This window comes from Chiloscyllium plagiosum, chromosome 45, assembly GCF_004010195.1.
Source record: "Chiloscyllium plagiosum isolate BGI_BamShark_2017 chromosome 45, ASM401019v2, whole genome shotgun sequence".
Taxonomy (NCBI): Eukaryota; Metazoa; Chordata; class Chondrichthyes; order Orectolobiformes; family Hemiscylliidae; genus Chiloscyllium; species Chiloscyllium plagiosum.
The window spans coordinates 10,301,234-10,320,094 of record NC_057754.1 but is presented as its reverse complement, the minus strand read 5'-3'; the positions used below and the strand labels follow the sequence as shown (position 1 = coordinate 10,320,094).

Below are 18,861 nucleotides of genomic sequence, written 5' to 3'. Positions count from 1 at the left end.
TTTGGAGAGGGCAAGGATATGGAAAACAGGCAGAAGCTTGTTAAGATGGCGTGGTGAAGGATTAATGTTTTTCTCAGAATGGGTGACGTTATTGATTTCATGGTGAGGGGCACAAAATAGAACAGAATCTTAACAGTATCAGCTAACGTGGAGAACTTGAATGGTTAGTAGGAATAGAATTCAGAGACTATGAGGTGGGTCTCCTGGACATGATGAGATTAATTAAAGCAGGAGATCAGAGAGAAACTGAAGGAAGACGATAGTTCAAGGTTCAGACAGGGAGGATCTGTAGGGGCAATTTTACCGTGGATTAGCGGGAGGGAGAGAAGCAGCAGAGAGAGCCGATCATATTGTTTCAATCTCAGTGGTAAAGAAGCTCTATGAGTACCTCACACTTATTGGTAGGATGGAGAAGACGAGGAATTGCTCTTCAAAATGAACTCACTCAGAGCAAATGAGTCAGAGATATTGAAAAGATGTGCCGATCTCCGTTGAATTACAAAGCTGCTTTATTTTATTTTTATCCAAAATATTAACAACTCAAATGGGTTTATTAGCCAATGAACATGGTTTGGTTCTGGATATAACTAACAACAAACTCCAACTCTCATAGTTACGTGTGAACCCGTTGGTGACTCAGCAAGAGGGCTTTCCGAGTGAATCCCTTCCCACACTCAGTGCAGGTGAAAGGCCTCTCCCCAGTGTGAATTCGCTGGTGTAGAGTGAGGTGAGATGGCTGCTTGAATGCTGTCCCGCAGTGAGAGCATCTGAATGGTCTCTCTTGAGTGTGAACACGTTGATGGATCATCAGATAGCCAGAACTCTTATAGGACTTTCCACAATCTGGGCATTTAAAAGGTCGTTCCCCAGTGTGAATTCGCTGGTGTACAGTGAGGTGAGAAGAATGTTTGAACCCAATCCCACAGTGAGAGCACCTGAACGGTCTTTCAGAAGTGTGAACACGTTGATGAGACATCAGATCCCCAGATGTTTTATAGCACTTTCCACAGTCTGAGCATTTAAAAGGTCTCTCCTCAGTGTGAACACGTTGATGGGTCATCACTTCCTGAGAACTTTTAAAACATTTCCCGCAAAGTGAACAATTAAAAGGTCTCTCTTCAGTGTGCACTCGCTGGTGTGTCACGAGTTGGGATGATCGAATGAATCCCTTCCCACATATGGAGCAGGTGAACGGCCTCTCCCCAGTATGAATTCGCTGGTGGACAGTGAGTTGAGACGATTGCTTGAACCCAGCCCCACAGTGAGAGCACCTGAATGGTTTCTCCTCAGTGTGAACACGTTGATGGGACATTAGGTCCCCAGAACTTTTATAGAACTTCCCACAGTCTGGACATTTAAATGGTCTCTCCCCAGTGTGAATTCGCTGGTGTTCAGTCAGATGATATGATTGTCTGAACCCAGTCCCACAGTGAGTGCACCTGAACGGTCTCTCATCAGTGTGAACACGTCGATGACGCATTAGTTCCCTGGAACTTTTAAAACACTTCCGGCAGTCTGGGCATTGAAAAGGTCTCTCCTCAGTGTGGACTCGATGGTGTATTGTGAGGTGGGATGACCGAGTGAATCCCTTCCCACACACACTGCAGGTGAACGGCCTCTCCCCAGTATGAATTCTCTGGTGTACAATGACTTCAGATGATGTCTTGAATCCCTTCCCACAGTGAGGACATCTGAATGGTCTCTCCTCAGTGTGAACACGTTGATGGGACAGCAGTTCCCCAGAACATTTATAGCACTTCCCACACTCTGTGCATTTAAAAGGTCTCTCCCCAGTGTGCACCCGCTGGTGGGTTGTGAGGTGGGATGACCGAATGAATCCCTTCCCACATTCAGAGCACATGAATGGCCTGTCCCCGGTGTGACTGTGTCGATGGGTTTCCAGCTCAGTCAGGGATCTGAAACCTTCATTGCAGCTCCCACATTTCCAAGGTCTCTCCTCAGTGTGACTGTGTTGATGAAGTTCCAGCTCAGATTGGTTGCTGAATTCCGTCCCACAGTCTCCACATTTCGATGGCTTCTCCCCACTGCCACTGCACTTGTGCCTGAACAGGCCAGATGATTGGCTGAAGCCTTGTCCACACACAGGACACACGTAGGGACCACTGTGAACTGTGCTCGTTCCTTCCACATTCAAAGTCAAACAACACTCTGACTGAGATAACTTGGAAGCCTCCATCAGATTTTTTTGAGGTGCTGCTGGATCTGTGATCCCTGACTGTAATTTCTCCTCCTCTGGCATCCTCTGAAATGGTTTTAAATCAGGGGAAAAAAAAGGAATGAGAGAACACCCACAAAATCACAAAAGCAAGCTGTGACATTGAGCTGAACGAATGTGGTAATTTGTTGGATCAGCGAAATTTATTGTGAAACTTGCCACATGTGGTTCATTAGGAAGGCAATCTGCCATCCCAATCTGAACATGCACAAGAATCTGGCCTCCATAGGATGAAGCAAAGAGAGAAGTGAGAGGGACAGTGACAAAGGAGAGAGATTGCATATATTTACAACTTACCCAGAATCTCCCAAACTCTCAACCTTCACTATCTAGAAGGACTAAGGTTAGAGACCTATGTGGACACTGTAACTTCCGAATTCCTTCCAAATCTCACAGCCTCCTGACCTGTCTGACATCTGACATATAGAAATATCCTCCAATGATGAAAGGAGCTGTCTTCAGTTCCAAACCCCATACCCTAGTAGCCAATACCATCCCTCTTTCCTGCAGCTGTGATGCTGAAACAGACCGTCAGAACAATAATGCCATGCTCAACATAAAGTTTTGACAGTATATTCATATCATCACCAAGACCACCTCAAAGATATCAACCAACTCCTAGTCTTGCCTCATATGGTTTTGAAACCCTCCTCCATTCTCTTCTTATCTCTAGACTTATGGGCAGCATGGTGGCTCAGTGGCTAGCACTGCTGGCTTACAGGGACCCGGATTTGATTCTACCCTTGGGCAACTGTCTATGTGGAGTTTGCAAATTCTCCCCATGTCGGCATGGGTTCCTCTGGGTGCTCCAGTTTCCTCCCACAGTCCAAAGATGTGCAGGTTAGGTGAGTGGGCCAAGCTAAATTGCCCATAGTGTTCAGGGATGTTGTAGGTTAGGTGCATTAATCAGGGGTAAATGTAGAGAAATAGGGTAGGAGAATGGGTCTGGGTGGGATACACTTTGGAGGGTTGGTGTGGACTTGTTGGACCAAATGGCCTGTTTCCACACTATAGGGTTTCTATGACTCTGCACTCCTGGCTGGTCTCACACATTCAAGCTCTCAGTAATTTTGAGGTGATCCAAAATTCTACTGCTTACATTCTGTAAATTCTGCACATGCTGGAAATTGAAAAGAGAAAATACTGGAAATAATTAGCAGGTGAGGTAATAATTGTGTCATAGAGTCATGGGGATGTACAGCACGGAAACAGACCCTTCGGTCCAGCCTGTCCATGCCGACCAAGCACCCGGCCCATATCCCTCCAAACCCTTCCTATTCATAAACCCATCCAAATGCCTCTTAAATTCTGCAATTGTACCAACCACCACCACATCCTCTGGCAGCTCATTCCATACACGTACCACCCTCTGCGTGAAAAAGTTGCCCCTTAGGTCTCTTTTATATCTATCCCCTCTTACCCTAAACTATGCCCTCTAGTTCTGGACTCCCCAACCCCAGGGAAAAAACTTTGTCTATTTATCCTATCCATGCCCCTCATAATTTTGTAAACCTCTATAAGGTCACCCCTCAGCGGAATAAAAGTAGTGGAGAATTTGACTCTCTGCAAGAGATCAAAAGCAGAAGGGAAATTAACTGCAGTGAAGGAAACAGTTCATGACAATGGGTAGGTAAATCTGATAAAATTAGCAACACACAGCTGGGGAATGGGCAGTAGTGGAAACTTCATTTAGACATAATTTGCAGAAACAGGAACAAAACATTAAACATGGTTAAAGTACACATTTCCTGAAGAAGGACTTATGCCCGAAACGTCAATTCTCCTGTTCCCTGGATGCTGCCTGACCTGCTGCGCTTTTCCAGCAACACATTTTCAGCGCTAAAGTACACATTATTAGAGGCAGTGGAAGTTAGACAATGGGAGAGAGGTGACTAGGAAAGACAGAGATGTGACAAAGCAATGGATGCCATGGATTTGGATCGATAGTAAAGTAACCACAGCAGCCTCAGAGCCATAGAACAAAAGCTCAGTACTGATGCCTTACATTGTAAAAGAAAGTTCAACAATTCTAACCTCTGATACAATTTCACTGTCTTCAATTTTAAAATCTCTGGCTGGATCCTGCATCTTGAAAGATATTGGAAACTCTAGAGTCACAGAATAATCTCTCAGTCTTCAAATTTTTTAACACCCTGTAAAAGGATATGAAAAAAGTCATGTTAAGAAAAGACAGAATTTGAGAGGAGACAAACAATTATCTTGGTTTGAGTTTGCAGTGTGCAATTTATCCTCATCTATTCCCTCGCAAGAAGAGTTTTTATAACCTATATCTAGGAGATAAATGGATAACATGAAATTTCTGCTTCCTATGTGAGGATAGTCATACACACGCTCAGTCTCAATTAAGATGGTAACTTTCTCTGGGTTTCTCAAAGGTTTTCCTTGATAGAAAATAAAAACATGCCTGGAAATAAGGAGGCATTAATGGTCTGACAAGACTAGAAATTCAAAGAAATTGGTTTGAGTAAAGACATGGTGTAAAAATTAAGAAACCCCCAAAAATACGGACCAACACTATAGGGTTTTAGGACGGTTGATTTGGTTTCTATCTTCCAGAAGTTCACAGGGACAATAAACTAGTTCCCTAATGGAGTCGCCGAGGACCAGGAGTCTAGAAGTAGAGGCCACAATATAGAAATTTAGGTTAGGCTGTTAAGACAGCGATAAGCAAGATTTAACTTATCTTTTGATTTCTTCATCCCGAAAAACTATGGGAAGAACATAGGAACAACGTGCTCAGTTGGATGATCATCTACGATCACAATGAATGATGGAGTAGGCTTAAAGGTTGAATGGCCTACACCTCCTCCTACTTTCAATGGTTCTAACTATCTTCCTTTAAAATTCTCCTGAAAACCTACCTCTTTGACCAAATGTCTGGTCATCTGATTTAATATTGTGATGGGCCAGGACAGACCCCCTCAAAACACTTTAAGGTAACCCAGACATTAACTTCTTCTTATTTTAAAGGCAGATGTATAGTGGATATTCCAGGAGTGTTGCAGCTGGTCAAAACACTCAGCTTTAAGCAAAACAGAGTTTATTTACACACATCTGATCTAAACACTGGTTTACAGCATCTGCAGTCCTCACTTTTGCCCTGTTATATTAGTTCATAGGTTGGCGCAACAGAGGGCCGAAGGGCCTGTTCTGTGCTGTATTGTTCTATGTTCTAACAGATGAAACACAAACAAAATAAAAGAATTTAAAATAACTTAAATATGTGAAAATGCAACCAACTTCAAATCACAACTTAACGAAGGAGCTGTTCCAATACCTGCAATATTTCAAAATCTCTTGGCAAATTAGAAATTCAAACTCAGGTTCTTACAGACAGGACAGATTGCAGAGAGAGCAGTCAGGCAAGAAACATCTGTTGAAGCATGGAACCATTTTTTCACAGTAACAGCTTCTCTGTTACCAGCAGTTTCTAACTGCCTGCTAAAAAAAACAAACTAGATAAGTTATCTGAACTGGGAGAACTGGCCACTCCCACTACCGTTGTTTAAAATAGCTATTTCCAGACATATTGGCACCCTGCCTTTAGGACCCCTTCCGAAAAAACCAAGAATAAAACAACCCTGTTAAAGGGCAGCATCGTCAAATATTTCTTCACATGACTCAGTGTCAAACTTTGGCCTTGAAAATTTCTGTGAAATACCTTAGAAAGTTTAATCGAGTTAAAGTAAGTATTAGGAAAACGTGAGGACTGTAGATGCTGGAGATCAGAGTCGAAAAATGTGGTACTGGAAAAGCACAGCCGGTCAGGCAGATCCGCGCAGCTGGAGAATCGATGTTTCAGACATTTATGATGAGGGGCTTACGCCCAAAACATCAATTCTCCTGCTCATCAGATGCTGCCTGACCTACTGTGCTTTTCCAGCACCAGACATTTCAACTATAAATAAGTACTATCAGGCTTGCTCAAAGTCACATCTTTTCATTATTGTGTAACGGCTCTCTCAAAAGGCCTTCTTTCAATTACTTGGGCTTCCAATTGCGTCCTGCTCTGACAGTTGGACCATTATGCCTCTGCCACATCTTGATCAGAGCAATTCAGGCAGCATCCGAGGACAGTCCTCGGATGCTGCCTGAATTGCTGTGCTCTTCCAGCACCACTGATCCAGAATCTGGTTTCCAGCATCTGCAGTCATTGTTTTTACCTCACATCTTGATCAGGGCAAGGCAGCACATCTAATTCCCTGTCCCATCCACAGACTAGTTTCATTTGCTTATCCAATTCCGTTTGGAAAGCCAAATTGAAATCTGCTTCCACAATCTTCCCTCATTGTTCATTTAATATCTTCACCACTAACTGCATTGACGCTGTTCCTCACGACAATTTTGGTTCTTGTGCCAATCACACAATAATCCCATTTCAGCCTTTTATTCCCCAATCAATTTTCATAATTCTAAACTGCACGGGGAAAGACTAAAGGCTGAACACACTTCAGGAACTCTTGCCCTATACATTTTACACAACCATTACTCCAGTGTCAAACACCTCTAAGGTTTCAGGAGTCATAGTTGACCTGTTTCTTTGTCTGCTGCCAGAGCTGCTGAGTTTCTCATGCATTCTTTGTTTCATCAGTCCAATGTAATTTGGTTCCCAATTCCATTAATGACCACCTCTGACCAAAGGCGGTTTCTCTAACAGTGATGGTTATTGCCCCCTCAGTCACGACACGAGAGAGCAATGCGCATAGTTCCATTGTGTCTCGAGCATGCGCAGTGGCAGGGCTGACTACAGGCAAAGACACTGTATTTTCTCATCAGCAGGCGGTGAAGATGCGGGTCCGCGGAAGGAGCGCTGGAGCCGGGGAGGAGGGTGGGCACGGAAACGGTGTATAAAACAGTTATTAAACATCTCAATCCTCCATTAATAACCTGCAACACCCATATTTCCGATTCCGTTGCCTTTCCCCGTGAAGAGGTTCAGGTTGACCGCCGCCATCTTGGTTCCGCGGGAGCAGCGCGCATGCGTCACCAGCACGGTGACGCAACATCAAGTGGGCGGGAACAAAACCGAAATTGCTGGAAAAGCTCAGCAGGGTCTGGGCAGAGAAATCACAGTTAACGTTTCAGGTCATTTCCTCAGGTCTGGCAATATCCGTGGTGACAGAAACAAAGTGAACGTTTCGAGTCTGGTGGAGCAGATCTCGAGCATTCAAAAATATTTTGATTTTACTTTCGTATCCTGGCAACAGGTTTATCACCAGCTTCACACATTCCCAAGTGCAAGTGATGTTTGCAACCTAGAGTAGTCCATGGTTCCCATTCAATAGGAAAGAGCTGCTCCTCCATCTTTTATTGACACTTCTAATTTTTGTCAAATATGGACAAGGGAGGATAGTTAGAGACTAGATTAGATTACTTATGGTGTGGAAACAGGCCCTTCAGCCCAACAAGTCCACACCAACCCCCTGAAGAGCAACCCACCCACACCGATTCCCCTACATTCAGCCCTAACTAATGCACCTAACAATACGGGCAATTTAGCATGGCCAATTCACCTGACCTGCACATCTTTGGACTGTGGGAGGAAACCGGAGCACTCGGAGGAAACCCACACAGACACGGGGAGAACATGCAAACTCCACACAGACAGTTGCCTGAGGCAGGAATTGAACCTGGGTCTCTGGCGCTGTAAGGTAGCAGTGCTAACCGCTGAGCCACCGTGCCGCCCACGATAGGACAGATAAAATTCCAGACCTTCTCTTTGTTAAGACAGCTATTTTGTTGCACTTGGTATTATATACCAGGCCAGACCCCCACAAACCATTTCAAAGAAGTACGTCGGATCCTAACTTTGCTTGTTGTTTTAAGCAGGTGTGGAGTGGATATTCCAGGAGTGATGCAGCTGGCCCAACCACTTAGTTTTAAACAAAACAGAATTTGTTTGCAAGATTGCTGAATGAAACACAAATAAAAGAGAACAGAATACAGAATAATGTAACCTATCCGAAAACCCAACAGACTGTCCCAACTTAATGATGCTGTTCCAAATTTCTGCAACAGTCACCATAAACATCCCTTGGCAAAAAAAGGTAAAATCAAACACATGGTCATACAGGAGCAAGAATGAGAAATACAGCATGGAATATCTTTCATGTACTTCTATCTTGGACCAGCAGCCTCAAAATCTGACTTGCTGCTTTCAGTGAACAATTAGACTGCTAAAAACCAAACCAACTGGCCACTGCCCTTTCATTGTACAAGTCTTTTTTTAACTTGAAAGTCTTTTGCCTGAGGCAGTATCTGTTAGCTATAATCAAACTGGCCCTAAAACCCTTCAAACCTAGACTTTTCAGAATCAGTGCTTTTACGATCTGTCTGAAAAAAAAACCAATGATAGCATAACCTTCTTAAAGGAGTAGCATCATCACACTGGGTGAACATGATCTATGGTCATTGGGATGATGATAAATTGGCTGACCATTTGTTAATAAGTAGGGGCATGAGTCAGTAAGGTGAGCATTTTCCATTATTCAGTAAGATCATGGCTGATGACAAGATGGCCTTAACTCCACTTTCCTCCTTGCCTCCCAGTTCCCATCCTTAAGAAGTCACCCAGCACGTCTTCCAAGGTCTTATATGTTTGCGCAAATTCTCTGGAAGAATGAGGGAGATCTGAGACTAAATCTCCTTCTTTGGCCTTGATACAGTATATGAGAATTTGCAAAGTAAAAGCATTTTCAGTTGGGAGTGTTGGCAATGTTGTTAAAACTATGTATGTGTTACCAACATCATATTAATCCCAATCATTTTTCTCTATTTAGAAAAAAACTCTCTAAAAAATTTCACATCAATTAAACATCTCTTTCATCTGCTCACCTCTAAGGACAACCATTCCAGCTTCTCCAATCTCTCTGCCAAACTGAAACCCCTTGGACCTGACACCATTCAAGCCAATTTTCTCTGCAGCCTTCCCAGAGTTGAGACATTTTATTTTCAAATATGATCTTCAGAACTGAACACAAATTTTAACTGAGGCTTGTCAATGGATTTATAAAGGTTAAGCATAATGTAATTGTCTTTGCTTGCTCTGTGTCTCTATTAATTACATCAAGAATCCATAAAATTTGTTTAAAACCATTTGATCAACATGACCCTGTTGCATTCAAAGATTTGTATGTGTTCACTCCCAGGTCACTCTGCTTAAAATTGAACCATTTAGTTTATTGCCTATCCTCATTCATCCTTCCAGAGTCCATCATTGGCTGTGACTCACTTTCAGATGTTGTGAAAAATGGGAAATGTACACAAGACCTCAAAAAGCAAACTACTGCAAATGCTGGAAAGCTGAAAGTAGACATGAAAGTGAGAGAGAAACTCAGTACTTCTGGCTGCATCTGTGGAGAAAGAGAGACAGAGTTTACATAGATTTTGCTTCAAAGATTACATTAGGATTGATATACAAGTGAAATTCTTTATGGCAGAAACTACTTCAAATGGGAGTCAGTGAATAAAGATCCCAGTCAGCAGTTCTTCAAGGTTAACTATAGGCCCGACAGATCAATCAGCTAACTGTCAGCTCAGGAGACCTCAACAGCTCCACATAATGTGCACAGGGGAGTTTTTCCAGTACAGTGGGACCAGCATTCATGCTTTAACTAACACAACCATAAACAAAAATGAATTGGTCAGTCATTCATCTGGTTGCTGCTTGTGGAATCTTAGTTGGCATCACTAAACAATGATAACTTGCATTTTATAAACATATTTAACATAATAGTACATCAAAAGGTGACTCAGAGGAGTTTTACAAGCATTATTTGACAGTCGGATTAAGTGACATTCAGCTAGACGGCCAAATCTTCAATTGGAGAGGCGGATTGTAACAAGCAACCTTAACCTGGAGAGAGGCAGAGTGCTTATGGGAGGCAAATTAATTTCATATGCAGGCAAGCGGCTATTATTTGAGAATGTGCAATGACGCTACATTGCGAGAGGACAATACTAGGAGAGAAAGACAGAAATGTAAAAAAAGACAAAAATAACTAGAGAAACTGAGCTAGTCTGGCAGTATCTCTGGTGACACAGTCAATGTTTTAATTCCATTGTGAGTTTCTGAAGCATTTTCTTGTTTGTTTCAGACTTACAACATCTACAGTAGTATGGCAGTTGAGGCAACTGAGCAGAGTCTCTCAACGTTAGTGACAAAGAAGATCCGTAAGTCCTCACACTTCTTGTTGGAGGTGAGGATGGACGGTTCAGGGCAAAGCGCGAGTCTTTCAGTAGGAACTAACTTGTATTAGAAATATCCTGTATCGGATAAACCTCAATGCTGTTCAATGAAAGTCTGATTTATGCGACTTTTATTCAGAACATTAACATCAAAAATGAACTGCAATGTACTGACTTCAGCCGAAAAAGGCATTGATAAACATGGTTCAGCCCTGGAAGTGATTAACAGCAAAGTCTAATCCCAAGGTCACTGGTGAGTCAGCAGTTGAAAAGTCCAAGTGAATACCTTCCCACACTTGGAGCAGGTGAGCAGGCCACCCCAGAGCGTGACTGTGTTGGTGTAAAATGGGATGAGATGATTGCCTCAGCACAGACCCACAGTGACAGCACTTGAATGGTCTCCTGGCAATGCAAACACATTGATGGGACATCGGTGCCTTAAACTTTTTAAAGCACTTTAAAGCCTTTAAAAAACATTATAAACCAAAATGTTGAATCAGTCTAGGTGGAAGTGAAAAGTTACAGAAGAAACCCCTTGGTAGAAGTAAATTACAGGCCCCCAAAAGGTATTTCCAAAGTAAGCATTGTATAAACCTGGAAATAATGAGGGCTTGTGAGAAGGGCACAACAGTGATTATGGTTGATTTGACCATGCATATTGTCCAGATTAATCAATTTGGCAAGGAAGGTTCATAAAGTGTATGAGGGATTATTTAATCAAGAAACATATTCTGGAACCAACCAGAGAAGTGGCTACTTTAGATTTAGCATTATGTAACGCAGAAGGATTGATAAATGGTCTTGTAGATGAGGATTTTCTTTAAAGGAGTTACTACAACATACTAGAGTTTCAAATTCAGATTGAAAAAGTGTCACATATGAGAGTCGTAGTGTGAGGAAGGGGTTGGCCCGAGGGGACGAGGCAGAAATACTGAATTTGAAGAACAGTGGCAAATGCTTAGGGAGATATTAAATACCCCTCAATTAAAACATATTCCTCAGAGGAGGAGGGATTTTACAAAGATGAAAAATCATCCACGACTTAACAAGGAAATCAAGGATAAAATAAGGCAAAAACTTGCACATATCATACTGCAAACATTAGTGGAGAAAGTGAGGTCTGCAGATGCTGGAGATCAGAGCTGGAAATGTGTTGCTGGAAAAGTGCAGCAGGTCAGGCAGCATCCAGGGAACAGGAGAATCGATGTTTCGGGCATAAGCCCTTCTTCAGGAATTCCTGAAGAAGGGCTTATGCCCGAAACGTCGATTCTCCTGTTCCCTGGATGCTGCCTGACCTGCTGCGCTTTTCCAGCAACACATTTCCAGCTGCAAACATTAGTGGCACTCTGGAGAATTGGGAGAACTTTAAACCTCAGTAAAGGGTTACTAAAATTAAAGTTAAAAGAGCTAAGATGAACCACAAGAGGAAACTAGCAGAAAACATAAGCATCGATACCAAAAGCTTCCATAAATATATAAAAAGGAAGAGAATTGTGAAAGTAAATGTTGGCCCTTTAGAGGATAAAAATGGTGAGGTAATAATGGGAAACCAATGGGATTAAAGACAAATAAGTCCCAGGGGTTTGATAGCCTGCACTATGCACCCTAGGATATTAAAGGAGGTGGCAGCAGAAACAGTGGATGCACTAGTTATGATTTTCCAAACTTCCCTGAATTCTGGAAAGGTACCAGTTGATGAGAAACATGCTAAAGTGACACCCTTATTCAAAAAAAGTGGATAGGCAAATAGTGGGAAACAATAAGCCAGTCAGTTTGACCTCTATAGTAGGTAAGTTGCTGGAGTCATTCGTAAGGGAAAAAATAATTGAACACTTGGAAAAACAAATCTCAATTCACCAGTGTCAGCATAGTTTCATTAATAGCAAGTCGTGCTTGATAAACTTGCTGAGGATGTAACCAGCAGGGTGGATAATGGGGATCTGATGGATGTGGCATGCCTAGTCTTCCAGAATGCATTTGACAAGGTGTTGCATAAAAGACTGATCCAGAAGGTTAGATCCCTGGGGGTTAAGATGAGAGTATTGGCTTGGATATAGGAATGACTGACTAACAACAGAATATTGGGATAAATGCGTCCTTCTCTGAATGCTGAACTGAAACTAATTGGGGTGCCACAGGGTTCAGTTCTCAGACCTCAACTATTTACAATTTATGTAAATAATCTGCAAGCAGAGAGAATGTAACATAGCAAAATTCGTGGATGACACTAAAATAGGTGGGAAAGCAGGCTGCGATGAGGAGCTAAAGAGCTTACAGCTGGATATTGATAGGCTCAGAGATTGGGCCTGAATCTGGCAGATTGACTTTAATTTGAATAGGTGTGAGGTTGTCTATTTTGGCCAGAAAAATAAAAGGGCAAATTCAAAGTGCATCAGTGCAGAGGGATCTGGGCATCTTTGTGCATGAATTGCAGAAAGTGGGTATGCAGGTACAGCATATAATAAGAAAGATGAACGGATTCCTGGCATTTATTGCAAAAGGATTGGATTATAAAAGTAAAGAACTATTGTTCCAATTAGTACAGCTTTGATAAGACCACACCTGGAGTGCTGTGACCAATTTTGGTCTCCTTATTGGCTTTGGAGGTATTTCAGTGGAGGTTCACCAGTTTGATTCCAGGAATGAAAGGGATGTCATATAAAGGAATAGTTGAATAGTTTGGGCTTGTAATCTCTGGAGTTCAGAAGAATGAGAGGGATCTGAATGAGGTCTGTAGAATACTAAAGGACATTGAGAAGGTGGACGTTGAGCAGATGTTGCCCCTTGCAAACAAAAATCATAAATACAGAGTGAGAGGAGATAAGTTCATTGGTTTGTTGTACATTGTGCAGCACAATGGCTCAATGGTTTGCACTGCTGCCTCACTAACCAGGTACAGTGAGCTCGGATAACAACCTGAACTTACTTTCACAGTGGGAGCTGAAAGGATTCTCATCAGTGTGAGTGCAATTATAGAAAATCAGTTTCCAGGAACCTTTATAACACTTCCCACAGTCTAGCTATTTTAAAGGTCACTCATCAATATATCAGATCATTTAAAATAGTTCCCACAATCTGGCATTTAAATGGTCTCTCATCAGTGTGAGTATGTTGATAGAACTTTTATAACACTTCTTGCAAATTGACATTTAAATGGTCTGTCCTCAGTGCGCACACAATGACGGGACATCAGGGTGTATGACTGAATGAAACCCTTGCCACATCTGGAGAAGGTGAATGGTCTCTCCACCATATGACTGTGTTGGTGAATTTCCAGTTCTGACAGGGATCTGAATCCTTTCTCACAATCCTCATATTTCCATAGTTTCTTCCCTGTGTGACTGCACTTGTGGTTTGTGAGGTCAGATGATTAACTGAAGCCTTGTCTACACACAGAACAGAGAGTCATAGAGATGTACAGCATGGAAACAGACCCTTCGGTCCAACCCGTCCATACCGACCAGATATCCCAACCCAATCTAGTCCTACCTGCCAGCACCCGGCCCATATCCCTCTAAACCCTTCCTATTCATACACCCATCCAAATGCCTCTTAAATGTACCAGCCTCCACCACTTCCTCTGGCAGCTCATTCCATACCTGTACCACCTTCTCTGTGAAAACGTTGCCCCGTAGGTCTCTTTTATATCTTTCCCCTCTCACCTCTAATTCTGAACTCCCCAACCCCAGAGAAAAGACTTTGCCTACTTACCCTATCCATGCCCCTCATAATTTTGTAAACCTCTATAAGGTCACCCCTCAGCCTCCAATGCTCCAGGGAAAACAGCCTCAGCCTGTTCAGCATCTCCCTATAGCTCAAATCCTCCAACCCTAGCAACATCCTTGTAAACCTTTTCTGAACCCTTTCAAGTTTCACAACATCTTTCCGATAGGAAGGAGACGAGAATTGCACGCAATATTCCAACAGTGGCCTAACCAATGTCCTGTAAAGTTTCTGTCAGTGTGAATGGTGCCTTTTCTTCCATACTCAAAATCTGATGATATTCAGATTCCAATAAATTGGATGACTCCGTCAGATCCTGATATGATAATTGGTTTGAATTTTCTGACTGTGAATTCTCCCATTTGGATACTGTGTGAAATTGAATTATACCAGAAACAGGAACAAATTGAATTAAAACAGAGAAAACACAAAATCACAAAGACCAGTTGAGAAACTGAGCTGAATTATTCTGGTAATTTATGGGGCGGTCACAAGAAACAGTTAAAAACCACACAACACCAGGTTACAGTCCAACAGGTTTACTTGGAAGTACAAGCTTTCAGAGTTCTGTCCTTCATCAGGTAGCTAGTAGGGCAGGATCATTGAACACACTTTCAAGTCACATTCAAGTCTGGGCAGCTTGGTGGCTCAGTGGTTAGCACTGCTACCTCACAGCACCAGGGACCCGGGTTTGATTCCAGCCTTGGGCGCCTGTCTGTGTGGAGTTTGCACATTCTCCCTGTGTCTGCGTGGCTTTCCTCCTGGTGCTCCAGTTTCTTCCCACAATCCAAAGACTTGCAGTTTAGGTGAATTGGTCATGCTAAATTGCCCAAAGTGTTCAGGGATGTGTAGGCTAGGCCCATAGGACAATAGAGTAGGAGAATGGGTCTGAGTGGGTTACTCTTCGGAGGGTTAATGTGGACTTGTTGGGCGGAAGAGCCTGTTTCCACACTGTAGGGAGTCTGTGGATTCCCGAGATTACTTAAGGTTTTATTATAAAAAGTGACATCTCAGCTCAGACCCTCTCCCAAACACACGTTCTTTCAGACACACATACACTCCCCCTCTCACAGGCATATAATCCATCACAGTCACGCGCACGCTCTATCAAGCATGCGCGCGCACACACACACCCTCATACACAATCTGGGATGAAGATGAGGAGAAAAAATTGGAAAGGAAGGATCTGGAAGGGTGAGAGAGAGCATGAGGGGCGAGGGAAAGCATGAGGAGTGAGAGAGTGCACAAGAGGTAAGACAGTGCGTAAGGGATGAGACAGTGCACAATGGGCTACAATGACAGGGGCAAGAAGTGTGAGGGACAACAGCGGTAATGAAAGAGAGGCTGAAAGAGCAGCCTATATACCCTCATAACCAATATTATCTATTTTCAGCTGAACAGCACCACTCAACTCCACCCTGGTCTCAACTCATCTGAAAAGCTCATCTAGTTCTTTGTTAGCACTCGATTTAAATGTTCAAGGACATCTTACCTGTAAACTTAACGCTATCCTCATTCTGTTATTTATGTCTTGACTCACAGCCATGTCTTTTTACTAATTCATCCATCGCAGATGTGCTCACTGCCTACAAAGCATTAACACTTAAAAATTCTCAGCATTGTTTTCAAATCCCTCCCCAGCTGCTATCATCTCTATCTCTCCGATCTCTTCCAACCACACAACTCATAGATATCTGTGCTCATCTTAGATCAGATTCGATTCGCTATTGTGTAGAAACAGGCCCTTCGGCCCAACAAGGAGAAAGTGAGGACTGCAGACGCTGGAGATCAGAGCTGAAAAATGTGTTGCTGGAAAAGCGCAGCAGGTCAGGCAGGAGAATCAACATTTCGGGCATAAGCCCTTCTTCAGGAATGAGGAGGGTGTGCCAAGCAGGCTACGATAAAAGGTAGGGAGGAGGGACTTTGGGGGAGGGACGTTGGGAATGTGATAGGTGGAAGAAGGTTAAGGTGAGGGTGATAGGCTGGAGAGGGGGTGGGGGCGGAGAGGTCGGGAAGAAGATTGCAGGTCAAGAAGGCGGTGCTGAGTCCGAGGGTTGGGACTGAGATAAGATGAGGGGAGGAGAAATGAGGAAGCTGGAGAAATCTGCATTCATCCCTTGTGGTTGGAGGGTTCCTAGGCGGAAGATGAGGCGCTCTTCCTCCAGGCGTCATGTTGCCATGGTCTGGCGATGGAGGAGGCCAAGGACCTGCATGTCCTTGACGGAGTGGGAGGGAGTGTTAAAGTGTTCAGCCACGCAGGGGAAGGTGCCGGGAGTGGAGGTTGGGTTGGTGGGGGGTGTGGACCTGACGAGGGAGTCGCGGAGGGAGTGATCTTTCCGGAACGCTGATAGGGGAGGGGAGGGAAATATATCCTAGGTGGTGGGGTCTGTTTGGAGGTGGCGGAAATGACGAAGGCCCAACAAGTCCACACCTCTGAAGACTAACCCTCCCAGACCTATTTCCTTCTGACTCATGCACCTAACACTACGGGCAATTTAGCATGTCCAATTCACCTAACCTGCACATCTTTGGACTGTAGGAGGAAACCAGAGCACCCAGAGGAAACCCGTGCAGACACGGGGAGAATGTGCAAACTCCACATAGACAGTCAGCCGAGTGCTACCCACTGAGCTGCCCCCTAATCTAATTCCGTCCTTTTGAATTTTCCAAATTTGAAGTTGTCCACCACTGATGACCATTCATTCATATTCTTTAGGCCCAACCTCTGGAAATACCTCCTTAAATCGCTACAAGCTCACATCTTTCTTCAAGATACTTCCTAAAACTGACCACTTTATCCAAATGTCTCCTCATCACCCCCTGAACTGCAATATTCAAGGAGCATCATCTCCTCCAAAGGTAACTGGGGGCTGTCAATATAAGCTGCTGATCTTGGTAATGACGCTCAAATCCCAAGAAGAACTGTTCACAATATATGTATGTAAAATGGGCTAAAACCATTCATAGAAATACTTGTTCCTAAGGGTGCACCTCATTACATCATTTCCATTTTGCAATCTGATCTCCCCTAAAGTTTACCATTCTTTGACATTTAGATGTCAGAAATACCTGGAAGTGACTGGGTTCCAGTGCCTCAGGATTAAGTCCAGCAACTTCTCCTCCATTTTCACTCCAGCTCAAACTGATACGTTCTTGGGGCTAAAGCCAGGAGCTCCTGCTCCATCTTCATTCCAGCTGAAACTAATTCAACAAATACTTTCAAAAGGAGAACTGGATAAACACCAAAAGTAAAAAAAAATTGTTGGGCTACACTGAAAGGGTGGGAGAGTGAAACTCATTGATTTGCTCTGGCTGGGTTAGCTGGGGCACGATGTATGAAATGGCCCCCTTCTGTTCTGTAATTCCATGATTCTGTGAAAAAGGATCTAAATCGGAGACAGGGAGTAAACCTCTGAAAACAACACTGCCCTATTGCAAAGCAGCTCTTAACTGGTCTATGTTTCTAGACTTGGTTCTGTGACCAACTCCTAGAATAAAACAAGGAAAATTCTGCAAACTGTCAGATATCTGAAATAAAACAAGAAATGGAAGAACATTGGAAAGCTCAGCAGCTCAGGTAGTATTTGTAGTGAAGGCAACAGAGTTAACATTTGAGGATGTGCTGGAAGAATATTGGGAATGAAAAAACTACAGAATGTTATGGTTCACATTAGCTCAGCAGTGGAACAGAAATGATTGCTAGTTCAGGAAAAACAATTCCTGACCATAGCAAGATAAAGCTGATGAATTACAGACTCAGACGATGGGTAGCAATGGAAACCTCATTTAGACACAGTGGGTAAAAATAGCTGTTTAATACCAGTGTTGAAATGCACCTAGTATTAAAAGTTAGAGCTAGATAGACCGTGGCAAAGAGTTGATCAGGATGAGGAGGGGATTAAACAAAGTAATGGAACTAGATTATCATTCACAGCATGGGCGAGTTGGATCGAAGGGTCTGTTCCTGTGGTGCATGAGCCTATGGCTCTATGTAAAAGACTCACAACAAGCCCAGAGTAATGGAATGAGAGTGTAATGCAAAAAGATGTAAATTGTGGATCAAAGCAGCCCATACTGATTCTCTGAAGAGCACCCCACCCAAACCCACCCCATCCCTTTAACTCTATATTTGCCATGACTAAACTGCCTAGCATGCACACCATGGGCAATTTAACATGGCCATCTTTGGGTTGTGGGAGGAAACAGAGAATGTACAAACTCACAGGCTAGAATGGAACCCAGTTCCTTAGCGTTGTGGGATAATAGGGCTAATCACCGAGCCACCGTTCACAACAGACTGAATCTCTACCATATGTGGAGGAGGTGGATCACCTCTCCCCGGTGCGCATGTGAAAATTACAGCTGAAATGGGAATTGGATCCCTTCTTCTCGCGCCTACATACCTCCAGTTTCCCCCCAGGATAAGTCGACTGGCTGACTTAGCATATGTTAGAATTTTACAGTGCATAAGGTGGCCATTCAGCCTATCATGCCTATTTGAGCTCCTGGAACATTTATCCAACTAATGCAGTTTTCCACTTGCACCTCCATAGTCTTGTAAATGGCTAGTGTTCTCTGCCATATCCCCACCTGTCAAAGAGGTGGGGGGGGGGCTGGTCAACAACCATCAGGGAGTCGTTACTACTCTTTTGAGCACCTTGTAGTGCAATGGTAATGACCCTAATCCTGAACTG

General features: G+C 43.4%; 1 protein-coding gene across 5 annotated transcripts; it reads right to left on the bottom strand.

The window, feature by feature from the left end:
* Positions 1-496: 496 nt before the first annotated feature.
* On the bottom strand, positions 497-18,739 carry LOC122543930 (gastrula zinc finger protein XlCGF26.1-like). Of its 5 annotated transcripts, XM_043682866.1 has the most exons (4): positions 18,571-18,739; positions 17,237-17,368; positions 4,271-4,389; positions 497-2,263 (listed from the first exon to the last, which is right to left on the bottom strand). In XM_043682866.1, exons 3-4 carry the CDS (start codon positions 4,322-4,324, stop codon positions 614-616), a joined length of 1,704 nt encoding a protein of 567 aa, XP_043538801.1. In that variant the 5' UTR covers positions 4,325-4,389; positions 17,237-17,368; positions 18,571-18,739; the 3' UTR covers positions 497-613. The 5 variants fall into 5 exon arrangements, with proteins under 5 accessions (XP_043538801.1, XP_043538799.1, XP_043538798.1 ...); XM_043682864.1 differs by lacking the exons at positions 17,237-17,368; positions 18,571-18,739 and adding an exon at positions 6,762-7,253; XM_043682863.1 differs by lacking the exons at positions 17,237-17,368; positions 18,571-18,739 and adding an exon at positions 6,790-7,253.
* Positions 18,740-18,861: the final 122 nt, after the last annotated feature.

What these genes read in the sequence shown, in the direction of transcription:
- LOC122543930 (XM_043682866.1), bottom strand. Translation starts at nt 4,324, where the DNA reads ATGCAGGATCCAGCCAGAGATTTTAAAATTGAAGACAGTGAAATTGTA. An exon ending in ACAGTGAAATTGTATCAGAG is followed by an intron (nt 2,264 to 4,270) that starts GTTAGAATTGTT and finishes AAACCATTTCAG; the next exon opens with AGGATGCCAGAGGAGGAGAA.